At 42.5% G+C, this 25,087-nt stretch overlaps 2 protein-coding genes across 5 annotated transcripts in view; both read left to right on the top strand.

Moving 5' to 3' along the window:
• Nucleotides 1–63: 63 nt before the first annotated feature.
• On the top strand, nucleotides 64–13,226 carry itgb6 (integrin, beta 6). Of its 2 annotated transcripts, XM_006780388.3 has the most exons (16): nucleotides 64–256; nucleotides 2,309–2,378; nucleotides 2,695–2,777; nucleotides 2,957–3,155; nucleotides 3,255–3,501; nucleotides 3,635–3,800; nucleotides 3,901–4,062; nucleotides 4,202–4,297; nucleotides 4,549–4,638; nucleotides 5,830–5,964; nucleotides 7,570–7,987; nucleotides 8,075–8,297; nucleotides 8,774–8,868; nucleotides 10,972–11,088; nucleotides 11,171–11,337; nucleotides 12,706–13,226. In XM_006780388.3, the coding sequence occupies exons 2-16, from the start codon at nucleotides 2,324–2,326 to the stop codon at nucleotides 12,802–12,804; spliced, it is 2,352 nt and encodes a 783-aa protein (XP_006780451.1). In that variant the 5' UTR covers nucleotides 64–256; nucleotides 2,309–2,323; the 3' UTR covers nucleotides 12,805–13,226. The 2 variants fall into 2 exon arrangements, with proteins under 2 accessions (XP_006780451.1, XP_006780450.1); XM_006780387.3 differs by lacking the exon at nucleotides 64–256 and having other exon boundaries at nucleotides 2,180–2,378.
• Nucleotides 13,227–14,376: 1,150 nt separating this feature from the next.
• The window catches only part of pla2r1 (phospholipase A2 receptor 1), a 31,976-nt gene continuing 21,265 nt past the window's right edge, over nucleotides 14,377–25,087 (top strand). Inside the window, exons 1-13 of one of the 3 annotated variants that reach the window (XM_087839846.1) lie at nucleotides 14,377–14,867; nucleotides 15,963–16,343; nucleotides 16,428–16,601; nucleotides 16,737–16,901; nucleotides 17,345–17,458; nucleotides 17,804–17,950; nucleotides 18,485–18,679; nucleotides 18,781–18,944; nucleotides 19,344–19,454; nucleotides 23,143–23,255; nucleotides 23,330–23,505; nucleotides 23,619–23,827; nucleotides 24,824–24,969. In XM_087839846.1, the coding sequence (XP_087695972.1) occupies nucleotides 14,720–14,867; nucleotides 15,963–16,343; nucleotides 16,428–16,601; nucleotides 16,737–16,901; nucleotides 17,345–17,458; nucleotides 17,804–17,950; nucleotides 18,485–18,679; nucleotides 18,781–18,944; nucleotides 19,344–19,454; nucleotides 23,143–23,255; nucleotides 23,330–23,505; nucleotides 23,619–23,827; nucleotides 24,824–24,969 (2,243 nt within the window). In that variant the 5' untranslated portion in view covers nucleotides 14,377–14,719. Of the gene's footprint in view, nucleotides 14,868–15,962; nucleotides 16,344–16,427; nucleotides 16,902–17,344; nucleotides 17,459–17,803; nucleotides 17,951–18,484; nucleotides 18,680–18,780; nucleotides 18,945–19,343; nucleotides 19,455–23,142; nucleotides 23,256–23,329; nucleotides 23,506–23,618; nucleotides 23,828–24,823; nucleotides 24,970–25,087 lie in introns of all 3 variants that reach the window. The other 2 variants (XM_087839849.1, XM_087839839.1) reach the window with 2 other exon arrangements.

Below are 25,087 nucleotides of genomic sequence, written 5' to 3'. Positions count from 1 at the left end.
AAACTTCCAGACACACACACTCACACGCGCGCGCACGCACACATGAGCCAAGGAGCATGGGCAGCAGGGTCATCCTAGCGCCATGCTTCATAAAGGGCGCCGTTACAATAGGTTTACTGTTACTCTGCCAATTGCTGGGATACAATAGGACTGAATGTGCTGGGCTGATGCTTCTCCACTTCTCTCCATTTTTCACTTGATGTCAAGGAAGAAAGACTGAGACGGGACAGCATGTTATCAGAGGACAGCCTTGAAGGTGAGTCGGCTCACTGCAGTATTACACTTGCGTATAATGCTGAGAGAAGAGAGATAGGGGAACGAGATCTCTGAATTTGTAAATATTGATTGGCCTGATACTCATTGAGAATGCTACTTTGTGGTTTAAAGAGTCCCACTGGGTTTAAAAAGCCTGAATATCTCTGAAATGCTAGTGAAAGGCTACAGGTTTTAAAGTCATTTTGAGACATGAGACAGTGAGGTGAGGTGCAGAGGCAGTGATGCTGCAGTACACCTTTCACACAGGACAAACAGCAGGACATGACAGGCTACAAAAGTGGTGTTGGACTGCATCATGTTGAGGAATTCAGAGGAGAGGAGAGGAGTGAAGTGTGAGACAAGGGAAGAATTAAGCTGAAGGAGGCATGAATTAAATGGCAGAGGCTACTGGAAAATATGGATCACAACATAAAGAACTTGGGAGAAGAGAGCCAATGAAAGACAAAAGGAGAAGAGGCATTAAGGGGTGAGAGGGTTTGCTGTAAGAGGAGTGGAGGTGGGGTTTAACTCGGGGTGGCAGATGCGTCTCACAGATTCAGAAGGGGTGTGGTGCTGAATTGTGAGATTCCTCTAACTTAGGACATGCGGGGATATCTGCACTGCAGCTGTCAATAGTTCAACACCTACTCAGCCACACCCCTCCTCCCCTTCTATTACACACACACACACACTGATCATATTTCATATCTTGCGATAGGCCTGGTTTTCATCGTGAGTTAATCGTCAAGCTGGAAAATTCTTGTGAGACAGTGACACTGACTCATGTTCTCTGAGTCGCTGTGTTAAATATTAACATAACTTCTGTTATAGAGCCCACAGAATAGAGTTTTGAAGGATTTATTTGCTCATGGCGTGCCCTGTCTGCACTTTATTATTCCTCTCCACACACAATTTCAGCAATCCCATTTGACTGTAGCTTAATTCTAGCCTATTACACTGTAGCAGCAGTGTAATGAGGGTATAAACAATCTCATATTTCAAATCCAGAGTGACAAGGTGCGCCGCCAGGGCCTCACAGAGAACAACAACATTTTTAAAAGAACAGAGACTTCAAGGGGATGGCCCAACAGAGAGAAAGAGAGTACATTCAAAAGCAACACTAGTTTGCTATCATTAGCTCATAACAAAATGGCATAGCTTAATATGAAGTATTAAGCCACATTTAATGCTTCATTACAACAGAATGTTGTACTTTTACTTCAGTTTCAAATTTACAAGCAATCTAGCCTTAACAAGAAAGTCACTCACACTTACATAACACAAACACGACTATTTTTTAAAGGCCATTCATTCTACAGAAACACTGTAGCTGATGCAAGGTGGGGCTAATTTTACCTACTTTATATACCGCTGCAGAGTTTAGACCAACGCTAAGCCAGGGTATCTACCAAAGGTCACAAAGTTAAATTGAGGAGTCAATATCAAAAATATATATTTTTTTAAAGTATTAAAGACATTCAATTACACATTTGTGACGCCTGAATTTGTGATGTACTGTAAGATTTTAACTCCTGATATTAAAGGGGAAGTACGCATTTAGCTTGAAATAATAAGCTAATTATTTTAGGGGGAAAATAGGCCTTTTTAATATTTTTATTTACCTATTAATTTATTTGCAATGCCATTTATTTTTGGCTTCAGGTTACTTTTAACTAAGAATTCCTATTTCCTGTCTTATTCCGTACTAATACACAGACACAGATGGTGGGAACAAACCTGATTCATTAACGAACAGCTAAATAAGAAGGGGAGACATCAGCTAGCGGTCGCGGTTGCTTGCTTGCGGTTTGTTTTCTCCTCGCGCCCGCCTCGCGTTCTCACCTGGACGGAAGTTGACTTAAAAAGGCAGGGCAGGTAGAGGCAGCCCTTCACCTCCTCCTCCTCCTCTATCCAGGTGGTGGAAAGCGAACTCCTCTCTTATTCTAGCCTACGTTTGGCTGAAGAGAGGAGCCATGTCGTTGGATAGCCTTCACTCCTGTTAACGCGCTATGAAATAACCTGAAACATTCACCCTGTGTTTCTTATCAACCAGTAACCTCACGGACTCATGGGGCTTCTACTGCTGAGCCTGATTCTCCGGTACTGGATCAACGCCGTGGAGGGTAAGCTGAAGTCCTGGCTTTCTTTTTAAAAGCTCATTTGCAATGTAGTAGCCACTCAAGAGCAAGTCAACAATGCTGTCTAGGCACTGAAGAGTGGTTGGGATGTTTTATTGTGAGAAGTTATTTGAAACCAAGAATTATGTTACATTTACTACACTGGACTACACATTTACTACTACTAAGGATTAGAATAAACACACAGATTAAAATAATCATATCAATAAGTAAATAAAAAATGACACCATAAATGCAGACTTTTTCTAGTGTTGGACTCTGGTCTGTGCTGACAACCCTTACCTGTTTATGTGCTGTGCAGCAGGTTTGTGTTCAGCCGGCAGTACTGTGACTTGTGACGACTGTCTGCAACTCAGCCCCCAGTGCGCCTGGTGCACACAGGAGGTGAGCAGCTATACGAAAAGACAGTCACATTTAAAGTGAAGTGATTTTTTTGCAAAATATCTTCTTGTGTTTGATTTACATGATGACGCTGATGACAAAGTAATAATCTTTATGGCCTGCTGTAAAACAGCCTGCAAACTGAGGTTGCTACTTGTCACATGTTCCCCTTTGTTTGTCAGAATTTCACAGACTGGTTTTCAGTCACACAAAGATGTGACACACTGGATGTCTTACTGGAAAAGGGATGTGGCAGGGACCAGCTGCAGTTCCCTGTTTCCAAACACCAGATCCTCCAGGATCAGCCACTTGGCAAGAAGATGGGCAGCACTAATAGCACACAGATATTCCCTCAAAAAATGTCCCTCGAGCTCCGACCTGGTATGCAGTCCGACATCCTCTGAAGTGACGATTTGTCTTCTGAAGCAGTTTTTTGAGTTCAGAGAGATAAAACGTGGCCTGATTTTGTTTCTTGCACAGGCAGTGAGGTGACCTTCCAGGTGAAGGTTCAACACACAGAGGACTATCCTGTGGACATGTACTACCTGATGGACCTGTCAGCATCCATGGTCGACGATCTGAAAATGATCAAAGACTTGGGCTCTACTTTGTCAAAAGAAATGGCGAAGCTCACGAGTAAATTTCGAATGGGCTTTGGCTCTTTTGTGGAGAAACCCTTGTTGCCCTTCATCAAGATCACAGAAGAAGAACTGGCCAACCCGTGCAGGTTTACAATAAAATAAAAATCTAAACATGACTAGAAGTTTGTTTCTTTTTGTCTTTTTTAAAGTGCTCTGATCTTGTAAATCTGACACTCTGACTCTTCTAACGCTCGCTTTTAATGTCTTGTTACATTACAGCCGTGTAGACGAGACCTGCTTACCGACGTTTGGCTACAAGCACGTCTTGTCTCTGACGAGCAACACCAGCAAGTTCAACGAGATAATCGCCGTGCAGCATATATCTGCAAACATTGATGACACGGAGTGTGGTTTTGATGCCATCATGCAAGCAGCCGTTTGTGGGGTAACATTTCCCATTTCAAGGTTCCAAAGATGCCGGCCGTTCGTTTGTGACGCCACCTCGCCAACTGTTTTTTTCAGAGCAGCTGTGTGTCTCCTGCTAGGACAAGATCGGCTGGAGGAACGACTCCATGCGTTTGCTGGTGTTTGTCAGCGATGGCAACTCACACGTCGGGATGGACAGCAGGCTGGCCGGTATTGTGATTCCCAATGACGGGCAGTGTCACCTGGATGCCAACAATGAATACTCAAAGTCCACAGTGCATGTAAAACCTGATTTTATCATTTGATTCATCTAGGATTATTATTTTTTTATTATTATTTGGCTTTCTCCTTTAACACTGTGGTAACTCATGGTAAATAATCACCTGAAACCTCTTATAAATGTAACCCTTTTTTTTTCAGGAATATCCAACTCTTGGTCAGCTGATTGATAAGCTGGTGGACAACAACATCTTGCTGATATTTGCAGTGACAGAAAACCAGAAAGACAACTACATGGTAACAGCTCCCTAGTTTTTTTCCCTGTTAGAAGAGATCAAACTAGAGACCTGAATAACACAAGTGTTTGTGAGGTTAGCATATTTATCTTCTGAGTTGCATTCAACTTGTTACAACTGGCCCCGTTTCTCTTCCACACTCCTTTTCGTACTGATCTTTTAGGGAAGATGTGTGATGATGAGCTTCCCGTATTTGTAACAGTGACATTACTGTTTATCTGGCTTTTTTGTTTTGTTTTCTGTGTCTCTTAGAACTATGCAGATCTCATACCTGGTGCCACCGTTGGAGTCGTGGCGAAAGACTCGCGGAACATCCTGGAACTGATTGTAACAGCATACAAAGTAAATAAAAGGGCCTGATAATCAGGATGTGCTGGCAGAGTGGATGTGTGGCTTTGTGTGTGTGTGTGTGTGTGTGTGTGTGTGTGTGTGTGTGTGTGTGTGTGTGTGTGTGTGTGTGTGTAAAAGTCATAAGACAATTTTTTTTTTTTAAATCAAGTAATATTTAATGGTGCAAGCACAAAAAAGTATCTATAGCAAACTGGTACGTTACTATTTTCATTTTCTCCACCCCTTTGTTATTATTTCTTTTCCTTCTTTTATTCTTTCTTCTATCACATTTTCCCCTCCACCACCCTACACTCTGCATCAGCATGTTGGCCAGCATGTTTCTGCTTGTCCCAACCGTTTCATCTCCTCGCCCCCTCCAAATCTGATTTGCTCTAAACTTCCCCTCCCTCTCCCGCACACTGCCTCTTTTTTCTCACTCTTGGTCGTTTTCGTTCTGCCCATCTCATCCACCGTGCGTCGTTTTGTAAATCCCCCTTGGCGGCGATGACTGGTAGTTGTGCAGTCCTCTAATTACTTCATCGGTTGCGTCATTTAAACCCACATTTAGTCTCTGCCGCACTAGCAGAGGAGTCCCTGTCATCACAGTGATTGTAGATGTGGTGCTTAACTGGAACGCAGTGCAAACAGGGGACTATTTAGTGATACTGCACAGGTGATGAGTACTTGCACTCACCTGTAATTCTGATGAGTAACAGCGAAGTCTCTTTAGATGCGTTTTATCTACTTGATCCATCCTCAGCTGGGTGTATCCCATAAGTGCTCCGGTTTTCTTCTTCCTTACCAACACCAAAGCCAGGAAGCACACAATATGCCCTCTGTTAGCAGTCAGACGGGCCGTTACAGAGTTCATTAGTCAGTCAAGCACACTATTTTCTCAAGATGAGGTTAGCTGTCACACTTTCTTCAGGTGCTTTATACAGTGCAGCACACCTGGGATGCTGACTCACCCCCCCAAAAAAGAATTAGACAGGTCAGGTCAATGCAGGGTGAAAAGTATAATTCATCTGACAGCCCTGGAAATCCCACTTCATCTTGACTGAACAAAAGGAAAATCTGATTTGATTTTAGTTAACTTAGTTTTGCTTTATTTTGGTTTTTTTGAAGGAGCAACCTGATCAGTACCAAGGTGTGCTGCCCATTGTGTTCTCATATGGCTCACAATACACATAATCTGTTTTCCAGGAACTTCGCTCAGAGATTGAACTAGAGGTCCTTGGAGCCACAAAGGAGCTGCACATGTCTTTCACAACCATTTGCCCTAATGGAACTATCCTCCCTGATCTAAAACGCTGCTCCAACATCAAACCAGGAGAGACGGTGAGTTGCTGTTGTTACAAATTGCTTCATTTTTTATTTTATTTTTTGAAGCACCTTTCATTAAACTATCTCATCAGACAAGAACAGTTATTAACAATTCTAGTGAAACACCAAACATAACATAAAAAATGTAGATATTTAAGATTAAATGTGAACAAAAGTTGAAAACTTAAAGGAAACTAAACAAAGGCATTAATTCTCACAAGGCATCAGGAGGGCATCATCCCTGGGTCCTGATGGTAGGAGGGCCTCCTCTAAAGTGTACTGGAAGCTCATAATCATGGTGTTATGATGAAGTGGACATACTATAGGAGTTCCACTATGCCCATGGTTCTGTCTTGTGAATCAAAGCCTAGCTTTTATGCAGTGTACATTTTTCCTCATAAACTGAAACAAGGCTAAATCTGTTTTGAGTTTGTGGGAGCTTAGCTGAAGAAAATAGTGTTAGCGTTCATTCCCATGACATCTGACCCCAGATGTTGTCCATGGTGCTGATCAAAACGCTGGAAATATACTATTAATAGTATCGATTATTATTGTATGCTATTTTTTTGCACTTGCATCGTGTGCCAGAGAGAGAATGGGATGCTGTGTTCGTTCTGTTGTTGTTACGCCTGTGAAACTAAATAATGGAAGGGACAAAAGACTATTCTAACACACAGACAGTCCTAACAGCTCAAGAGTGTTAGGTCTTTCTAACTGTGTTAGGTCTTTCACTACAGCGGTAAAAGCTTAATTTTAGGGTATGCAGAGAACTTCGCAAGACCTGCAGTGCTTTATAAACTTGTAAAAGTATGTAAAAAAAAAATCAATACACAGACTGACAGGTGAAAAAAATAACACAAGGTGCACTCTGCCTCGTCAACATTCATGCCTTAGTTGTACCTGAAGAATTGTTTGGATTGGGTCAGATAGGAATGTGTTGTGTAAATCTGGAAAATTTTAAGTTGTTTTTTGTCAGAGACTAATGTTGATTAGAGGGAGACCTGGTGAATTTGAGGCTTTAGCACTTGTAACTGATAGATCAGACAATATTTCTGAGAGAAAAAAACCCCAACCAGTTTGTCTGGCAAAACACAAATGCATAAAACACGCTAGGACAGGATAAGAACTTAGATTAGATAAGACTTCATCAATCCCTCGGGTGGCTTCCTCTGGGGGCATGTGCAGAGGAGGGATGGTGGATATATTGGACAAAGTTAAAGATGGAGGAACATAGGAAGATGACAGAAGATTCATGGATGTAGTGAAGGAGGACATGCAGAGGATTGGTGTAACAGAGGGCGATGCTACAGATACGTGAAATGGAGATGGGTGATCTGCTGTGGCGACCCCTAAAGGAAGCAGCTGAAAGAAGAAGAAGAACGGAGGAACTAGTTTACTTACTTTCACCAACATCAGGGCTTAATGATCTTGTTTAGCTGGTTCAAATCTGAAGTTTTTCCTCTCTCTCTTAGCTGTGCTGTCTAAAACAGATGAAAAAGCCCCAAATTATCAATGGCGTTCCTGTGGGGATCAATAGCGCTGACTTTTCACATGCAGAATATTTGCAGTCTGTTCTTAGTTTGATCTTAATTTGATGCCCTCCTTGTTTTTGCTCCTCAGGTAGTGTTCAATGTGTCTGTGGAGCTTCTGGGATGCCTGTCAGGTGTTCGGCACTTTTCCCTCAGACCTGTAGGCCTTCAGGACAGTTTGGAGATAGAAGTGCAGTCCCTTTGTTCCTGTGATTGCCGGCAGCCTCCAAAGTCAGACAGCAGCCAGTGCACTGAGGGCCAAGGGGTTTTCCAGTGCGGCGTGTGCATATGTCAGCCGGGCTTCCTGGGAGCGCAGTGCGAATGCAATGAGGAGAGCACTTTGTTGAGCAACTGCCTCGCAAACAATGAGTCTGAAATATGCAGTGGTCAGGGGCAGTGCTACTGTGGACAGTGTGTGTGTCATGCATCCAGTTTTGGGCGCATCTACGGTCCCTACTGCGAGTGTGACAATTACTCCTGTGTTCGCTTCCGTGGGGAGCTCTGCGGAGGTGAGTAACTTCATGTGAAAGCTTCTGACTTGTTCATGTGTTTTTGTGGAAAGCCTTTTATTATAAACGAAGATTTCTTGTTTGTAGGCCATGGAGTGTGCGACTGCGGAGAGTGTGTTTGTGAACACGGATGGAAAGGGCAGTACTGTAACTGCAGCACCAGCATGGAGGCTTGCACATCTGAGGATGGCTCACTTTGCAGCGGCAGGGGGAAATGTGTGTGTGGCCACTGTGTCTGCACTGTACCCGAAGCATCTGGGGACAAGTGTGAGAAGTGTCCAACCTGTGGAAGCTCCTGTACATCTGCAAGGTGAGAGCGCAGTCATTCCATCGCTTCTTTCGGTCGAACAAGGGTGTAATGTCGAGTATTTTGTCAGCGTCACCTCGGTGATTGGTATTTCTTTACCTCAGAGATACAAGATATCGTCTCCGTGCGCCGCGTGATCTGTCTGCTCTTTGGAGTTCAGGCATATCAGGTTCTGGTCCTGTTGTTCACATGTGTCTACACCTTCCATGTAACTTCAAAAGATACTAATGTCCCCAACACAGCATTGAGAGATTTCCTTTCTTCATTGTAAAGCAGCTGTCAGGGCCAGGACCATTTGATACTACTCTTACTGTGGAGGGGGGGAACCCGTGATAGAGAGTGAGAGAAGCCTTGGGAAAAAAGCTGATAAGTGACCACGACTGTGATTTCTCCTTTTGCCCCGTGTCAGTGATTGAAGCCTCAAGAAATGCTTGCTGCATCATCTTAACCTTTCATTTTCCTGCTCATTTCAACACTAGGACCTGTGTAGAGTGCCATCTTCAAGATAAGGATGATGCTGAGTCATGTGATCAAAGGTGCAGCGCTACTACAATTTCCATCAATACAACAGGAGGTAAAGGATTCCCTAATTTACCTGTTGTTACTTTACTTTCATTCAGCTTCTTACTCTAACTCACTGAACTCTAACCGTAACCTAAACTAAACTTACTTACCTAATGGGGTAAATCACTAAATCACCACATACAAACCTTCCCATTTGTCTCTCGTAAAGTCGCTCTAACTCTGCCTATAAAAGTCATAAAACCATATCTGCTTTAAGTTCAGCCCTTCCTTATTCAATGTTATCTTGTTGGAAAGCCCCGCAAAGGTTTTCAAGACTACTGTTATTTTTAGATCACTCCTCCACTGAGTCAAAAATGATGACCAAACAGTTTGAGTTGCATTTCAGACAAAAGGACAAAGTCACAGTGAGACTAATCTGGCAAGTTGAGCGGGTGGTGTGGCTAAAAAAAAACAGTCCTGCCTTTTCAGGGTGTTACATCAGAAAGGGCTAGCTGGTATTTAGGCCTTCCAGGTATTCCTGGTTCAGTAACACAAAACAATGATTCTTTCCCCCAAAGAGAAGGAGGATGTAAGCAGCCTAGTGACCACAGTTTTCAAGACATCATTTTCAATATTTTTTTGTGATTTTAGATGCCAGTAACAGCTTGAACTGATTTCATTTTGTTGAAAATCGGGTCAAGGTCACTCGAAATGTGAAAATCAGTAAAAACTATCTACCCCAAAATTTTTTATGGATCATCTTCAAACTTCACAACAATATACTAGACCTTGGGGGATATGAGTACCTAGGTTGGCTAAGCATTTGACTTTGACCTTCACTGTCAGCACCCAAGGTCAAAGTTGACCTTGAAAAATTTTGTTTCAAGAAACCACATCAAGTAATATATTAGTTGAAGGACATGCATAGGGCTGTACAACACTTTTTTTTCCTTCAATATGACGCTCTACAAGGTCACAATGATGGCATAAAATGTTTTAGTGTAGCCCTTGCCCTTCAGAGGGAGTTGCGCTCTCTGAGTGCTTTTGTTCGAGTCCTGTGACACCTTTAAATCCACAGGTCTCTCTGGCTTGATAGTACAATACACTGCAAGCGACAGTATGAAAACTGTGAATCCACAGCTAGAAGGAGAGCCTTTTGACTGTTGAGAGAAATTGCTTTTTCACTTCTGTTTGGTTACTTTTTGCAATTCATGTTCACAAACTCGCTGTGGGGTGAACGGCAATTTGACACCTAAATCTGTATGTCAGACTCTCTTGTATGATGTTCACAAGGAAGAATTTGCAAAACAGGACCTGCTTGCAACTGTCAACGAATGTTTCAAGTCTCTGCATGTTAACAATCCTTAGTTACTGGTATTGATTTAAATCAATCAAATAAACCTAGCTGGTTTTTAACTGCCACCAAGAGATACTGGATCTCATGCAGGTTTTAAGTCTATGCAGGTTAACGCCTCTTAGTGGGTAAATAGTAATTAATGAAAGAAAACCTTCAAAACATATATGACATATTTTGAAGAATGGCCAGGAGCAAAATATTTAAAATAGCTTTTTTAAAATGTGCTAAAATGTAGCAACTACTTAAAACCAAGCAAAATATATTAAAATCAAATAACATCAAGTTTTTGCCTCCCTGTCCTGCAAGGGTTCTTATTTTTGGTGGTGGTATCAACACAGAGGCCTGCTAAGTTTCAGCCAGGGTCGCTGCTTTGGAGGAATGCTGACCTCCATTGACTCGGGTGTCTCTGTGAAGTCTGCACCCGCCCCCCCCCCCCCTCTCTAATACAACGCCATCCATGTCCTTTTGGGCAGTGTGGAACAATGGGGAACATATTATTTACCTTGTTGTACAGGCAAAGCTATTATGGTGCCTGTGAATAGCCAAAGAACCTGGTCTTCCTTTGTAGAGGAGTTGATTTTAAAGCCGCTGTACTTGTGCAAGCTGAGAGGCATATCTGATTATCGCAGAAGATTTTCAAGCTTCAGATGTGAAACACAATGGTTCGGTCCACACACACCAGATTCTAGTCTTAGATAATGAAGTCACACTGACAGCACAACAGAGCAGAGTATATCATCTGACATTCTCAGCACAATGTCAAAGGGAAGATGATAGCCTTTCCTTATGGATATGTATGTTCACATTTCCTCACAGATTATGACAAGAGTCCTTCTATGTCCTGCACGTTTATGATGAAGAATGAGTGCTGGGCGTCATTTAAAGTGGTGGAAAGTGAGACGGACACCACTGCCTATGATCTGCAGATGTACGGTAAGCTTGACACCAACGTAGATGACTAACGTGAAAGATACTCCCGGTGCAAGTCTCATCTCGCTCTCATGTCCTGTCTCAGGATGTCCAGAGCCACCCAACATCCCCATGATTCTTCTCGGGGTCTCCCTTTCTGTCGTCTGTATCGGCCTGATCCTGCTGGGTGTGTGGAAGGTGTTGGTGTCAGTCCATGACCAAAAGGAGGTGGCCAAGTTTGAGGCTGAGAGGGCAAAGGCAAACTGGCAGTCGGTAAGACCGTGGATGACTTCGCTTCTATTCTTTTTGTTGGGCTCAGATGAATAATTAAAAAGCAAAATAATGTATTAGACATTCATTAGATATTCAAAAGGGTGGACAAAGTCTGATGGTGAGTTGTCTCTTATAACTAAACTGTTCCCACTAATATTCACTGACGTACATCCCGTGACTCGGTAGCTTGTAGAAACACCTTTGGCAGCAATAAATAGAGAAAGAAATTCTGTGTGACTTTATCAGTCTCTAAGATTGTTGCGGTGGAATTTTTGCCCACTGTTTTTTACAACTGTGCTTCAGGTCATTGGGGCTTGTAGGTATTCATTAATGCACAGTCACCTTTTCCACTCTCTATGTGTTTATACACGTCTCTGGGTTTAATCATTAGTTATTATTAATCTCCGGCTCTCTTCCACAGCATCTCTTTTGTCTTATCTTCCTCCCTTCACCCCAACCGGTCGCGGCAGATGGCCGCCCCTCCCTGAGCCTGGTTCTGCTGGAGGTTTCTTCCTGTTAAAAGGGAGTTTATCCTTTCTATTGTCGCCTTGCTCATAGACAATTGTGTGATTGTTGGGGTTTTCTCTGTTGTATTGTAGGGTCTACTTTACAATATAAAGCACCTTGAGGTGACTGGTGTTGTGATTTCGCACTATATAAATAAAATTGAATTGAACTGAATAGAATAGAATTGAAAAGTTACTGTAACGGCATTTCAGGCAGGTCGAGGTCTGGACTTTGGTTTCAGCCATTCTGTTGTAGATTTACTGATCTACTTGGGATCACTTGGGCCATCTCTCTGAAACTTTAGCTGTCAGAGAGATGGCATCACATTTGACTCTAGAACACTGTGGTTTACAGAAGAGTTCATGGTGGACTCAATGACTGCAAGGTGCCCCGGTCCTGTGACTGCAAACCGAGGCCAAATCATCACCCCTCCACCACATTGTTTGACAGTTGGTATGAGGTGTTTGTGCTGATATTCTGTGTTGTTGTTTTTTCCAAATGTGGTGCCGTGCATTACAGCCAAACATCTGCACTTTGGTCTCATCTGTCCACAGGACATTGTTCCAGAAATCGTGTGGTTTGTTCACATGCAACTTTGCAAACCTAAACTGTGCTGCCGTGTTGTTTTTAAAGAGAAAAAGAGGCTTCTCCTGCAACCCTTCCATACTTGTTCAGTCTTTTTTTAAACTGTGCTATCATTAACTTTAACATTAAACAAGCTCACTGAGATTTCTGATTTGGGCCAAATGAGCTTCAGGCAGTTTGGAAGGTTTACAGGACTAGTGTGTTGTTGGTTTTCATCTTTCTGTGGCATCTGTAAAAATCTAAATGTCACTGTGTTCTTTCTTTGTTTAATTTCAGGGAACCAACCCTCTGTTCAGGAGCTCAACATCTACATACAGAAATGTAACTTATAAAAATGCACAGAAAGAAAAGACTATCACAATGAATCACTACTGATGACGAACTGGATGCGTCTGAGTGCACTTAAGTGTGTGACTTTGTGTGTGTATGAGACAGAGAATAGTTTTTGTACAAATCCCTGAGTTAATTCAGAGATGTCCTAGCACAGTAGACGACACTGTGAACAGACGAACACTGCGAGATGAATTTGCTGCTGTAGAAGTGCACTGTACTGTCAAACACTGGACATTTCTGTTGCATGGCCCTACATGTACTGCAACTTGGAACTTGGAAAGGAGAAGTCTACACTACAAGTGATCTACTACTGAATGAAAATGTATAAATATACAGGTGTAATGTCATAATGTGTCTATTGTTTTACTGTAAAACAAGGCTGAGCCTTTAATTTTAATAACTGTTGTTCTGAGTTTTTTATGGTATGTGGCACATAATTAAAGTTGGATTTGGCATTTGTGAAATGACTCCTCTGCAATTCTGGTTTTAACTGCAGGTTACAACACAGTTCTCACAAAGAGTGAGCACACTGATTTGATTTACCTGCGAGAAACAAAATTTAAAGTTTGTTTTGCTTACAGTGGGATCACTCAGTGCTCAGGGTTTCCATTTTCTAACAAGGCAACTTGCCCTGGATACTAAGGCCCTTTATTCAATGTGTGTCAGTTTGATCACTTGTTTGCAAATCTGACTGAAATTGCAATAAGCTAGGGTGCTTTATTTATCCCCACAGATGGGAAATTCCTTTCACACACAACCTTTAACTTAGTATAAAGGAGCAGGTTTCATAGGGATGAGGGGATGGGGAACGGGGCTGGAACAGAGGAGGATTCAGCGCAAATAACCAAAGTGATGTTGATCGAGAAGTACAGAGGCTCTGGCTGTCCCATAGGACAGGGAGACCAGGAAGGAGACAGAAGTGATGGTGATTCAAAAGACAAGGTAGAATTTGAAGGCAAAACAGGAATAATCAAGCAAACAAGGCCAATGTGTGCATGTGAGCTCAATGAAATAAATAATTTGCTTATAAATAAATTAAAATACAACTTCCAACATGATAATATACAAGACAGTCACCTGTGAAATGGAGCTCTCCAAAAGCTTAACTTGCAGATACACGTGAATCCCAATGTAAATGTCTCAATATCCTAAAATAGCCAGAGGAATCCTATCATAAAAATAATACTAATCCAATACAGAGTGGCACAAAAAATAATACCATAAACTTCACATAGAGAGTTGTTAAAACTTTTGAGAGATCCTTGCCATACAAGGTGCAATATAAGACATATTTTAGCAGCAACTGTTGTTATAGGTGTTTTTAGCTATTCCAAAGTTGTGTACCTTTACAGGTCACACCAAAACCTGTACACTTAATTTTGTTGTTTTTTTTTACGTGTTATATGTGTTGGAGGCATTACACATTGTGACAAGCATACAATGTCTTCTGTTAACTCTAAATACATTATACAGAACAGAGGCAATATTAAAGATAGATGTGCTTAGCATAGCCTAACTCCAGAGTACTTGTTGATATCTGGGTGCCTGTCCCAGACATGACACAGCTGTAGGCTACAGTTTGCTGTGTGTAGTTTACCTGAGAGCAGTCTGTTCACAGTCATGTACTTTACACAGCTTACAGACAAACTGTCTGTCTGCCCTCTGTCTGTTTTTTTCTTCGGTCAAGTCTAAATACAGACTTGTGGCTCTGCCCCAGCGAAAACAGTCCTGAGCGGCAGGAATGCAGCTTTCAGGCCGGACAGCAGCGGCTCCTCCGTCAGACGTGACGTCGCTGCTTCCCCGCTGAAAAACCAGACTCGACGGAGGAAGTTTTTCTACGAGGGGAGGAAAGAAAGAAAGAAGAAGGGAAAAAAAGAAACCCCCAAAACACCCCCTGCGCCTCTGATCTTCGGAATGTGCGGACATTGGCTCTCCAACGCTGCATCCCGCTGTCGAAATGTTCATCCAGTTGTACCGCTGCGTGGACTCCGCGCCTGTTCTGGCGATTATTTGCGTGACTGTGTTGTTGGCGAAAAACTGTGTGTGTGTCACTGAAGACGAGGACGATGAAGTCCTGGAGAAAAAACAGCTCGTGGAGTTTTACAGTAAGTTACCAGCTGGTCCCTTAGTAGAAGTTTAATTGCCTACATGATGGGACGCACAACGCATGTAGTAGTTCCCTTTTTTCATATTTCATGAAGATGTTGTTTAACATCAGGGAATTGTGCATGGAGGGGGTGATCTAAAGACTCACCTAAACTCTCCTCAGGTCTGAATAGAGGTCTGTGGACCACAGTTTGAACCCCACAGCTGCACCAGGCTCACATTTCTTGCTGTTTTTTTCTCAATCCCCCCGTGTTTGTGTGTGTGTGCATGTGAGCATGCAGTCTGTTTATTATGAGCACAATAGGCCAGTGATAAGCAGTTGGGTTATTCTGGGAAAATGTCAAACATTCACCTTTGCATGTGTGAGACTGTGCTGATTTTCTCCATCTTTCGCCATCTTACATCCCCGCGTTTTTGAGAGCTTTGCATCATCTGGCATGTTCCAGCTTCTTAAATGTGAAGATCTGGGCATGTTTAAACGACGAGTTAGTCAAAAATATCTGCAACTTACTGAACTGTAAGGAAAGTTATGAGCAGCAACCACAGTTTGTTCACTTTTGTTCAGATCAGCCCATGTTCTCGTCCAGAATGCAATCAAATACAGTGTGCGCATTAAAAACGCAGATGAAGAATATCTGGACACTGAAAATACCCTTTTGGTGATGGATGTGCACACCAGCATCTTTTTTTTTTCAAACCAATTGAGCCATGTAAATTCTCAGCGAACAATTTTAGTTATTTGTTTTAGATCCGGTAACATATTGCTGATTTTCTTTGTCTGTACAAACTAGCAAGATGCAGGAAGATGCACTCTTTTCATCTCCGCTGCTTGGAATCATCCTCTCTCTTTGTTTGAGTATCCAGTTACAAAAGACCATGATTTGTTTCTAAACACAAGGCCTTCCTCGAGCTTGAATATTGCTCCGTCAGATATGGAAATGCGGAAAATCATGTCTTTGTACTTTACTTTTTGAACCGGTTTTATCTCTGAAGCTGAATGCATTCCCTGTTGTTTACGGCACACGTTCACACGAATTGCCCCACATTGCCCCGTTTTATCCGCTTCTCTTCGTCTCTCAACCACTTCCTACCAGAGAAAGGTCTGTTTATCCTGGAGAGTGAGCCGCTGAAGCAGTGCATCTCAGCGAATCGCTCGAAACTAGTGCTGGAGGACTGCGAGCGTCCGACGCGCCGCATGCTGTGGAAGTGGGTCTCCCAGCATCGTCTCTTTAATCTGGGCACCAGCGCGTGCCTGGGCCTCAACATTTCCGACTCGACGCAGCCCCTCGGGATGTTCGAGTGCGATGTGTCCCTCCCCGTGCTGTGGTGGCGCTGCAACGGAAACACGCTGTATGGAGCGTCCCAGTGGAGGGTGACTGTGATTCGAGGTTTAGTGGCGGTAAAGAAAAACATTTACCATCAGTGGAAGAGGTACAACACTCCCAGAGAGGGTCCCTGCTCATATCCATATGAAGGTAAACAACCCAAAACTTCCTGTGTGCCTTGCCTGCACAAGATATTTCTGACCTCAAGTGAAACTTGGCATGTTTTGTTTACAGATATCCACACTCTGTTGGGGAATGCACATGGAATGCCTTGTGCCTTTCCTTTTAAATACAACAACCAATGGTACTCTGAGTGTACTACTGAGGGGCGTGAGGACCATCTTCTGTGGTGCTCAACCACCCCTCGCTACGATAAAAGCGAAAGATGGGGCTTCTGTCCAGTGCAAGGTAAACCAGACACACAGACGCACCAGTGCAAGAAAGGAAGACAAGTCATCACAGGCCGTTGTTGCTGCGTGCTCATGTTATCTTCGTCACTTTACCTTTGTGCTTATCAGTTTTCATTTGTCTGTTTTTTCATAGTTTCTGGTTGTGAGCACTTCTGGGAGTCAAACCAGGAGTTGCGTGCATGTTACCAGTTCAACCTGTACACTATCCAAACCTGGAGTCAGGCGCTGTCTACCTGCCAGGCCCAGGGTGGAAATTTGCTCAGCATCACCAGCCTGGCAGAGCACAAGTATATCAGAGGTACCGCACATGTTAAAAAAGACACTAGAACTGTTTTTATCTAAGATGAGTGCCACCCAGTGTGGTCTTCTGCTGCTGTAGTGTTGTGCATTCAGAGATGCTCTTCTGCATACCTTTGTTGCAGTTACCTGCATTACTCTTGCCTTTCTATGAGCTCAAAGCAGTCTTATCATTCTCTGTTGACCTGTGGAATCACAAAGGCATTTTCATCCATACATTCACGTTAAACTACCTTTCTTCCCCATTCTAATCATTCTCGTGAGCATGTGCACATGTCTACATGCATTGAGTCGCTGCCATGTGATTGGCTGATTAGATATTTGCATTAACAAGCAGCTAAACCGGTGTACCTAAAAAGTGTCCCGTGAGTGTATATTCAGTTATGTCCGAAGTGTATTTTAAGAACTACTACAACACTTTTCTGTGTTTGCATCTTGTGGTAGATCGAATGGCGAGCGTTGGGGCGATGGTGTGGACCGGGCTGAACCACATTAAGGATGGGCATGGATGGCAGTGGTCTGACGGAGCCCCTCTGTCACTGGTGAATTTCACCACAGGTACTGACTACTGGTTTATCCAGGACCAAGTGAGAGGGAAATTTAAAAAGTACCCCACATTTTCACTAATGAGAATATTAGAAATGCCTCTCCAACAAAGGCAAAAAAGAAGTCATTTTATCATGAAAATAAAGCATAAAAGACTTATTTTATAAAACCTATGTTATAGAAGTTTCATCTAAAATAGCCTTTTCATCTGATGTACATCGACAGCTCTGTCAGGACTTAAACATCCTTCCGTGTTAACACTTTAATGTTTAAATATGTCTAACTGCAAAACTTTAACTTGTGTAACTGATGAGGAAATAAAGCCAACAAAGCCTTTTTACCATTTGTGCCCGTCAGATCTCCCAGCCAGCCCGCTACAGGACAATAAACAGTGTGGTGTGTACTCAGGATTCGAGGGTCACTGGCAGAGTCTATCCTGTGAATCTGCTCTGCCTTACATCTGCAAGAAGACACCTAACGGCACCCGTGGAGCTGAGCCACTAGGTGAGAACACGTTAACGCACAGGACACAAACATATTGGAGACCTCTCTGCATCCTTGGAGGTATCTTACACAAAACAAGCTGTGCTGTGCCCTCACATATCTGAACCCCCAACATCCAGTTTGTTTGAGTTACATGATCAATGCATGCTTGTGAGGGTAAGGCCAGCTGCAGTTCAGCTGGACTCTGGCACATGACTCTATCCCTGCACCAACATGGATCTCAGATGTTTCCACAGCCATAGCTGCATCTCTAAATACTGCTTTTTTAAGTAAGAAATTAAAAAAAAAAAGTATAGGGCAGTGAGAGTGCAAGCCAGGGGAGGAATGTGGACAGGAAACGGTCGTGCTCGAGCTCAGTACAAGGCAGCTGCGTCCAGTGTGAATATGCCCTTAGAACGTGACTCGGCAGCTGCACTGCACCTGGGGGCCGAACCTTTGGCCTTCCTTTGTGTTGCTCTGTTGGCAGCTAGACCAAAAATAATGTCTGCAGCTTTGACTATTCTTGTCTGGCTTATGTCTCCTCTCCCTTTGCAGAGAACTGGCAGTATATTGATACCGAGTGTGCGGATGGCTGGTGGCCTCACAATGGTTTTTGCTACCGAGTGCTGCCAGAAGCAGAAGTGGGAAGCTGGGCGGAGTCTTCTCAGGAATGTCATTCTTACGGGGCAAATCTCACCAGCATCCACTCCTTGTCTGAGGTGGAAATGCTGGTCAACCTCCTGGCTAACTGTAAGGAGTGTTATGCAATCCAGATATTTCGTGCTATGTTTGTTATCTACCCTAAATGCTAAATTCTGCGGTGCGTATGTGTGTGTCCTCATATTTGACAGATTCTGGGGGGAGTACAGAGGTGTGGATTGGACTTTGGAAACAGGCGTTATTGCCAGCTGTAGAGTGGTCTGATGGCTCACCAGTAACTCTCACTCTCTGGCACCAGTATCACCCTCTTCATAACCTGACGGATGGAACACTGTGTACTAAAGTGGACAGGAAGGTGGGAAACCCTGTGTTGGTGTAAGAACGCTGCAGTATTTAAATTTCTGATTAAGCTGCCCGTTTAAAAAACAAACAGACATATAATTAAATGAAATGTTAAATATGCCCACTTCTAGCCTTTTATTATTACCAACAGTTGAACAAAGGATATTTCACCCTAATCTATTACCAGGAAAAGTGCCAATCTCATTTTTCAGTAGTTGAATGCATTTCCATCAGACTCCATTAAAGCAGGTTTTAATGGACTCATGATTAATAAGCTACAGAAATAGCCGCCAATTTATTCTCTGTCAATCAGCTAATAAATTAACCATCTAATTATGTCAGGGTTAATCACTTTATAATGTTTGAATGCATTCATCACGGAACGCATCATCTTTGAAAACATCTTTCACAGAGTGGCAACTGGCTGCTAGCGTCATGTGACGAGCGACTGGCTGCTGTGTGCAGAAGAGAGAGCCAGAATGGCGTTCAGCACCATGGAACCTGGGATGAGGGCTGTCCTGAGGTAGGGAAACAAGAATACCCACAAACACACACAAGTCCAAATGTGCGATTAATTTGAGCAAGATAAGAGAAGTCATCTTTTGGCAATATGTGAGCTTTAAACTTTGTCACATTATATGATGGCATGACACTAAAACGACCGCTGATAAGCATTTACTCACAGCAGGGCAAAGCTGAGAAATCAAAAGAAACATCTACAAGACTTTGGGTTAGAACTGAACCATTATGGTACTTGTCTTTACTTTTAAACATGAAAGTATTGCTTTTTTCCAGTAAAAATTAGCTATATAGTGAACATTGTAAAATTAATCTAGTCATTAGTATTTAAGTATTTAGATTTTTTTAATTCTGATGAGAAACTTGACATTAAAAAAACAACTTATTTCTAGTTTTTCAGGCATATTGTGTGCTGTGTAGCATTAAAATAGCTCCACAGAGATCAGGACTTGCGTTGGAAAGTGCCACATGTCTGCTGTGGTTCAATTTCAGGGCATTCTGCTCCTTCAAATGCACAATTAGCTGACTCATTCAACCTCTGACGTGTTGTCTGGCATGCATGTTGCTCCTTGACTGTGTTCAAAGGAATATCAGACTCCTGAGTCATCAGGGTGCTTCATGCCCTGAAACAGGAGGCCAGAAATTACCCCGATGACACAGTATCAGTGGACATGCTCGAGTAGTTTGTGAATTTTTCTGACAATGTTTAAAGAATCAAAACAAACTAGACAGGAAACAGGAGCGACGGGGGGGATGTGGAGGTTTTCTCACCTCTTGTCCAAACACGCTCACCACATTACACACACATGCACACGCACAGGCGTGTATTCTTGCTGATATGCATATTATTACAGTATTATCATGTTAGAACAGATGTAACAGGTGAGTTTTAGCAGTTATGCCAAAAGGATATTTTATTTAACATAACTGGCTTAAATGCGATTTTTATAAGGCAGAAATAAAATTGGGCAATTTTTTTATTCTGATTGTTGAATGCTTTAATTATGACATATCGTTTGACTTATTTATCAGCCAGTATTAGTTACACTATATTGCTAAAAGAAGCAGTCTGCGTGTTGGACCAAAGAATTGATTGTGGACTTTAGGTGGACCAGGAAACCCTTGATCCCTGTTTCAATCCAGGGGTCAATGTGGACATTGTAGAGGACTATAAATACCTCCGATTACACATAGATAATAAACTGGACTGGGTTAAAAACACCACTGCGCTCTACTGGAAGGGCCAGAGTCGTCTCTATTTTCGGAGGCGGCTGAGGTCTTTTAACATCTGTCCGACAATGCTCAGGATTTTTTACAAGTCGGTTGCGGTCAGCGCTGTCCTCTATGCTGGTGCATGCTGGGCCAGCAGGTTGAGGGTTGCAAATGCCAATAGCCTCGATAAACTTATCTACAAGGCCAGTAATCTTGTGGGGACGGAGATGGACTCCCTTAAGGTGGTGTTGGAGATCCGGATGTTGTCCAAGATAAGGACAATGCTGGATAATGCCTCCCACCTTCTCCATGACGTGCTGTCCAGTCACAGGAGAACATTCAGTGAAAGAACAAAGAACAACACAGGAAATCAATCCTGCCCATCTAATCCACACTACAGAGTGCAATAGTTACATCCTTTTGCACGCGCTCTACAGTAAAATAGCAAATCACAAGTTTTACAGGTTAGAGTAAAATGTCAATCTGTGTAACTGTAACCACATAATTTCATTAGGGATTAATAAAATATTGTGATTCTGATTCTGATGATTGATGAGAGCAGAGTCAGGCAAAGCATAAACAACTAATCTACAACTTGTAACAATTAAACCAGATTATTTTTAAACTTAAGCTTGTGGGGATAGGTTAATTGTTTGATTGTTTGATTATTTTTAAACTGCTCTGTCGTCTTATCTTAGCAAGGACTCATAAATAGCAACACATAACAAATGGTAGGAAAATCTATTTATGTTTCATGTGTCTGAAAGAAAAAGATATCGGCTGACATATTGTCTTCTTATGTCACCAAATATCTACATCGGTTTTGAAATTAGTCAGTCACCCTATCTGTCTCTGAGTGATCAGTGCCACCTTTCAGTTCCTCGAAAGCTACAGGCACATTTCAGTTGTTCACTTTTAAATGATTTAGTTTGTAAAATGCCTTAATTTGTGTGCACAAGCTTAATTTTTGGAGATTATAGAGAAAATAGTAACTGTAGCACTATTTGGCTGAAATGATGTTTTCAGTGGCACAGAAGAAGCATCTCAAATTCTGCCTGTGCTGACTGATCTGTTAATAAAATCTTCATTTTTTTTCTAAACCCTGAATGTATTGTCCGTGTGTAATAACCGTATATGTAACTACATCAACCAATCGAGCAGCATGATAATTAGAGATTACAGCCTCTGCGGTAAAACCAAAGATCAGTTCCAAGCACCAAAACAATAACTGCAATGTTTTTTCCAATCTCGTGTTTTGGAAAACCTAATTTTTCTTTTTTTGGTTAACAGTAGCGGCTTCGAGTGTGGTCTTCTGCTGCTGTAGCCCATCTGTTTCAACTTTCTATGATGTGTAGCAAATACAGAGATGGTCTTCTGCATACTTTGGTTGTAACGAGCGTTTGTTTGAGTTACTTTTGCCTTCTTACCAGCTCAAAGCAGCCTGAGAATTCTCATCTGACCTCTAACATCAACAAAGCATTTTCTCCCAGAAAACTGCTGCTCGCTGGATATTTTCTCTTTTTTTCTGGACCGTTCTATGTAAACCATGGAAATGGTTGTGTGGGAAAAAACCCAGCAGATCAGCAGTTTCTGAAATACTCAAACCAGCCCATCTGGTACAAACAACCATGCCACGTTTAAAGTCACTTAAATCACCTTTTCTCTCTACTGTGTTGCTCAGTTTGAATTCTGCAGGTCATTGTGACCATGTCCACAGGACTAAATGCACTGAGTTACATTTAGATTTTTGCATTAACGAGCAGTTGAGGAGGTTTGTCTAATAAAGTGAAACGGGACTGTATGAGTGAAACTGTCATACTTTTACTGACATTACCATAACAACGACTCTAACAAATTATATGAACTATAAATCTGTGTGCAACAAGTACAGAAATGTATAGAAAGCCATATTCTGTTGCAGTCTGTACTGAGGTCCTGACCACTCGTGTCTACACGTCAGGGATCATTATTCACTATAAGTAAATAATAGCTGCTGTGCCATGTGCTTAAATATACCTTTCAGCTTTCTCTCTCTGAAAATCCCGTTGCTTTATAAGAGCTGCCTCGATTTAATAAAGAGAGGAAAAAAGACTCCTACAAACAGCTGTAGGCAACAACCAAAATGTCAGCTCCTGTTAAGCTTCTGGCTAAACCTGGATTTGAATCAGTGGCATGAGGGGATGATTGTTCAGCCTCATTAATCTAACCTGTTATGGCATCAGGGACATTTCAGCGAGTAATAGATGGAAAGCTGTAGAGCAAAGCACATGAGGCAAAACCCGACAATCTGTAAATAGAAGCACCATGCATATTTACCTCTATCGCTGCTCTTTAGATAGTTTATTGAACAGGAGTGCTGAAATGTGAACAATGATGACGAAAGGCAAATATGTCTAACCTATAAATATGTATTTTTCTTATTTGGAGTTAAGCAGTGAGAGAGAGCCTGATAACGGGTGTTTTTGGTGGGGGGGGTTTAGGGCTGGAAGAAGCACGGCCATTCCTGTTACATGGTGACAGGTCAAGAACAGAGCTACGAAGATGCCCTGATGGGGTATTACTGCAAGGGTTCTCTTCTCACTGTGGAAAACAGGTGATTTATCAATTCATTTTTGAATTTGTAATTTTAAGTTTTTACTCACACTCTCTTGCTCCACCTGCTGGCAGGTTTGAGCAGGCGTTTGTCAACAGTCTGCTGAGTGAAAGTGGGGCCAAAAGTAGCATGTATTACTGGATTGGTCTCAGGGACCAGGACAAGGGGAGGAAGGGAGAGTACAGATGGCTTCATCATAACGGCTCCTCTCTGCCTCTCACCTTCACAAACTGGAATAAACACCAGCCAGGTAGCCCAGTGTTTGGAAATGTTTGTTTTTTTAATTTAACATTAGTAATAAAATAGATTTTTAAACATTTTCACTCATTTTTTTTTAACTCCTACATCTTCTGCCTTCACTAGTCAGCACCGGTGGCTGTGTCGCTATGTCAGGAGGACCTGCTTTGGGCCGCTGGGAGGTGAAAGACTGCAAGGTTCACAAGGCCTTGGCTGTGTGTAAGCAGAACATCAGGAGCTACCATGATGTTCAGCTGCCAGAGCATCACATTGATGCCTACGCCCCGTGCCCCCCAGGGTGGGAATCAAACTCTGGGCTGCTCCACTGCTTTAAGGTTAGATTATCCTCCTATTTTTTTTATCACACTAAACAAATCACCATGCACTCTATCTGATGTGGATATTTGCTTTTTTGTTTTGTTTATCATGCTAAGGGTCACTGGGGACGGTGTCCTATCCCATCATGCACTATGCAACAGGCAGGGCTACCTGGGGTCTCACACATTCACACTGACAGGCAATTTATTTTCCTGATTTCCAGTTTCAACCAGCTCTACATTTAATAGTTATTTTCATTATCAGTTAAAACGTCTCCTATAGTATCTGTTTACTCCAGTTTACAGCTGCAAGATATTTACTTCAATGCAATAGACAGATCCTAAAAGACATTTTAGGGTCTAGAGCTTATTAACTGTCTGTCGCTTGACTAATGAGTCGATTGGCTTACTATCCCAGCTCTGAAAATGCGTCTCAGTGTTTGTTTGATCAGTACTGCACTCACACACTGGTTTTACTGAAAAACCATCCCCCGGATTGCTATAATTTTGCTGTTGCCTGCCTTCTATGAACATCTTCTTTGAGCTGTTCCCTTATAAACGAGGGATCGCGGCATATTTGATTTAACACGTTTACACCACACTGCCCTTCTGAAGCAACTCACAGCAGGATCAGTGTCCCCCCCCGGCCTCAAACTGGAACCTTAGTTAGGTTAGGAAGTTAGGCAGATGTGTAAACCACTTGTCTATCGCCGCCATACATCATGATTGCTAATAGCATTGATGTTTTGATATGTTTCCTCTCCTTCTTGTTTATAGAAAAAGGTGTGAAATAGCTGAAAAAATTGTTAAAATGCAGCTCATCTTACTATAAAACTGACGCAGCGCTACAAATCAAAAGCGGGATGGAATAAACCATTTTTTTAGACATAACACCCCACTGCCAAATTGTACCCCAGCTATCAGCATGTTTCCGAGCAACGAGCACATAATGGGATACATTTCTGTTCTTTGGACCCTGTAACCCTCAGCTGACTCCAAGTGTTGCTCTTCCAGGTGTTCCACAGTGAGAAAGTCCTGATGAAGCGCTCCTGGGTGGAAGCAGACTTCTTCTGTCAGGCCCTCGGGGCTCAGCTGGCCAGTTTCCAACACTATGAGGAGCAGGTGTTTGTTAAACAGCTCCTCAGTACCATGTTTGAAGGGTTGGTACTCATCAGTACAGGAATGTTATGGGACGACTGAGATGATTTTGTTTTATGTGCTTGGAGGAGTGAATATAGAGTTTAATTATTTGGTTTTGGAGAGCAGATGTCCACCTTT

This window comes from Neolamprologus brichardi, chromosome 1 (genome assembly GCF_056152115.1).
Source record: "Neolamprologus brichardi isolate AB-2024 chromosome 1, ASM5615211v1, whole genome shotgun sequence".
In the NCBI taxonomy this organism is placed as follows: domain Eukaryota; kingdom Metazoa; phylum Chordata; class Actinopteri; order Cichliformes; family Cichlidae; genus Neolamprologus; species Neolamprologus brichardi.
This window is presented reverse-complemented; position numbering and strand designations above follow the sequence as displayed.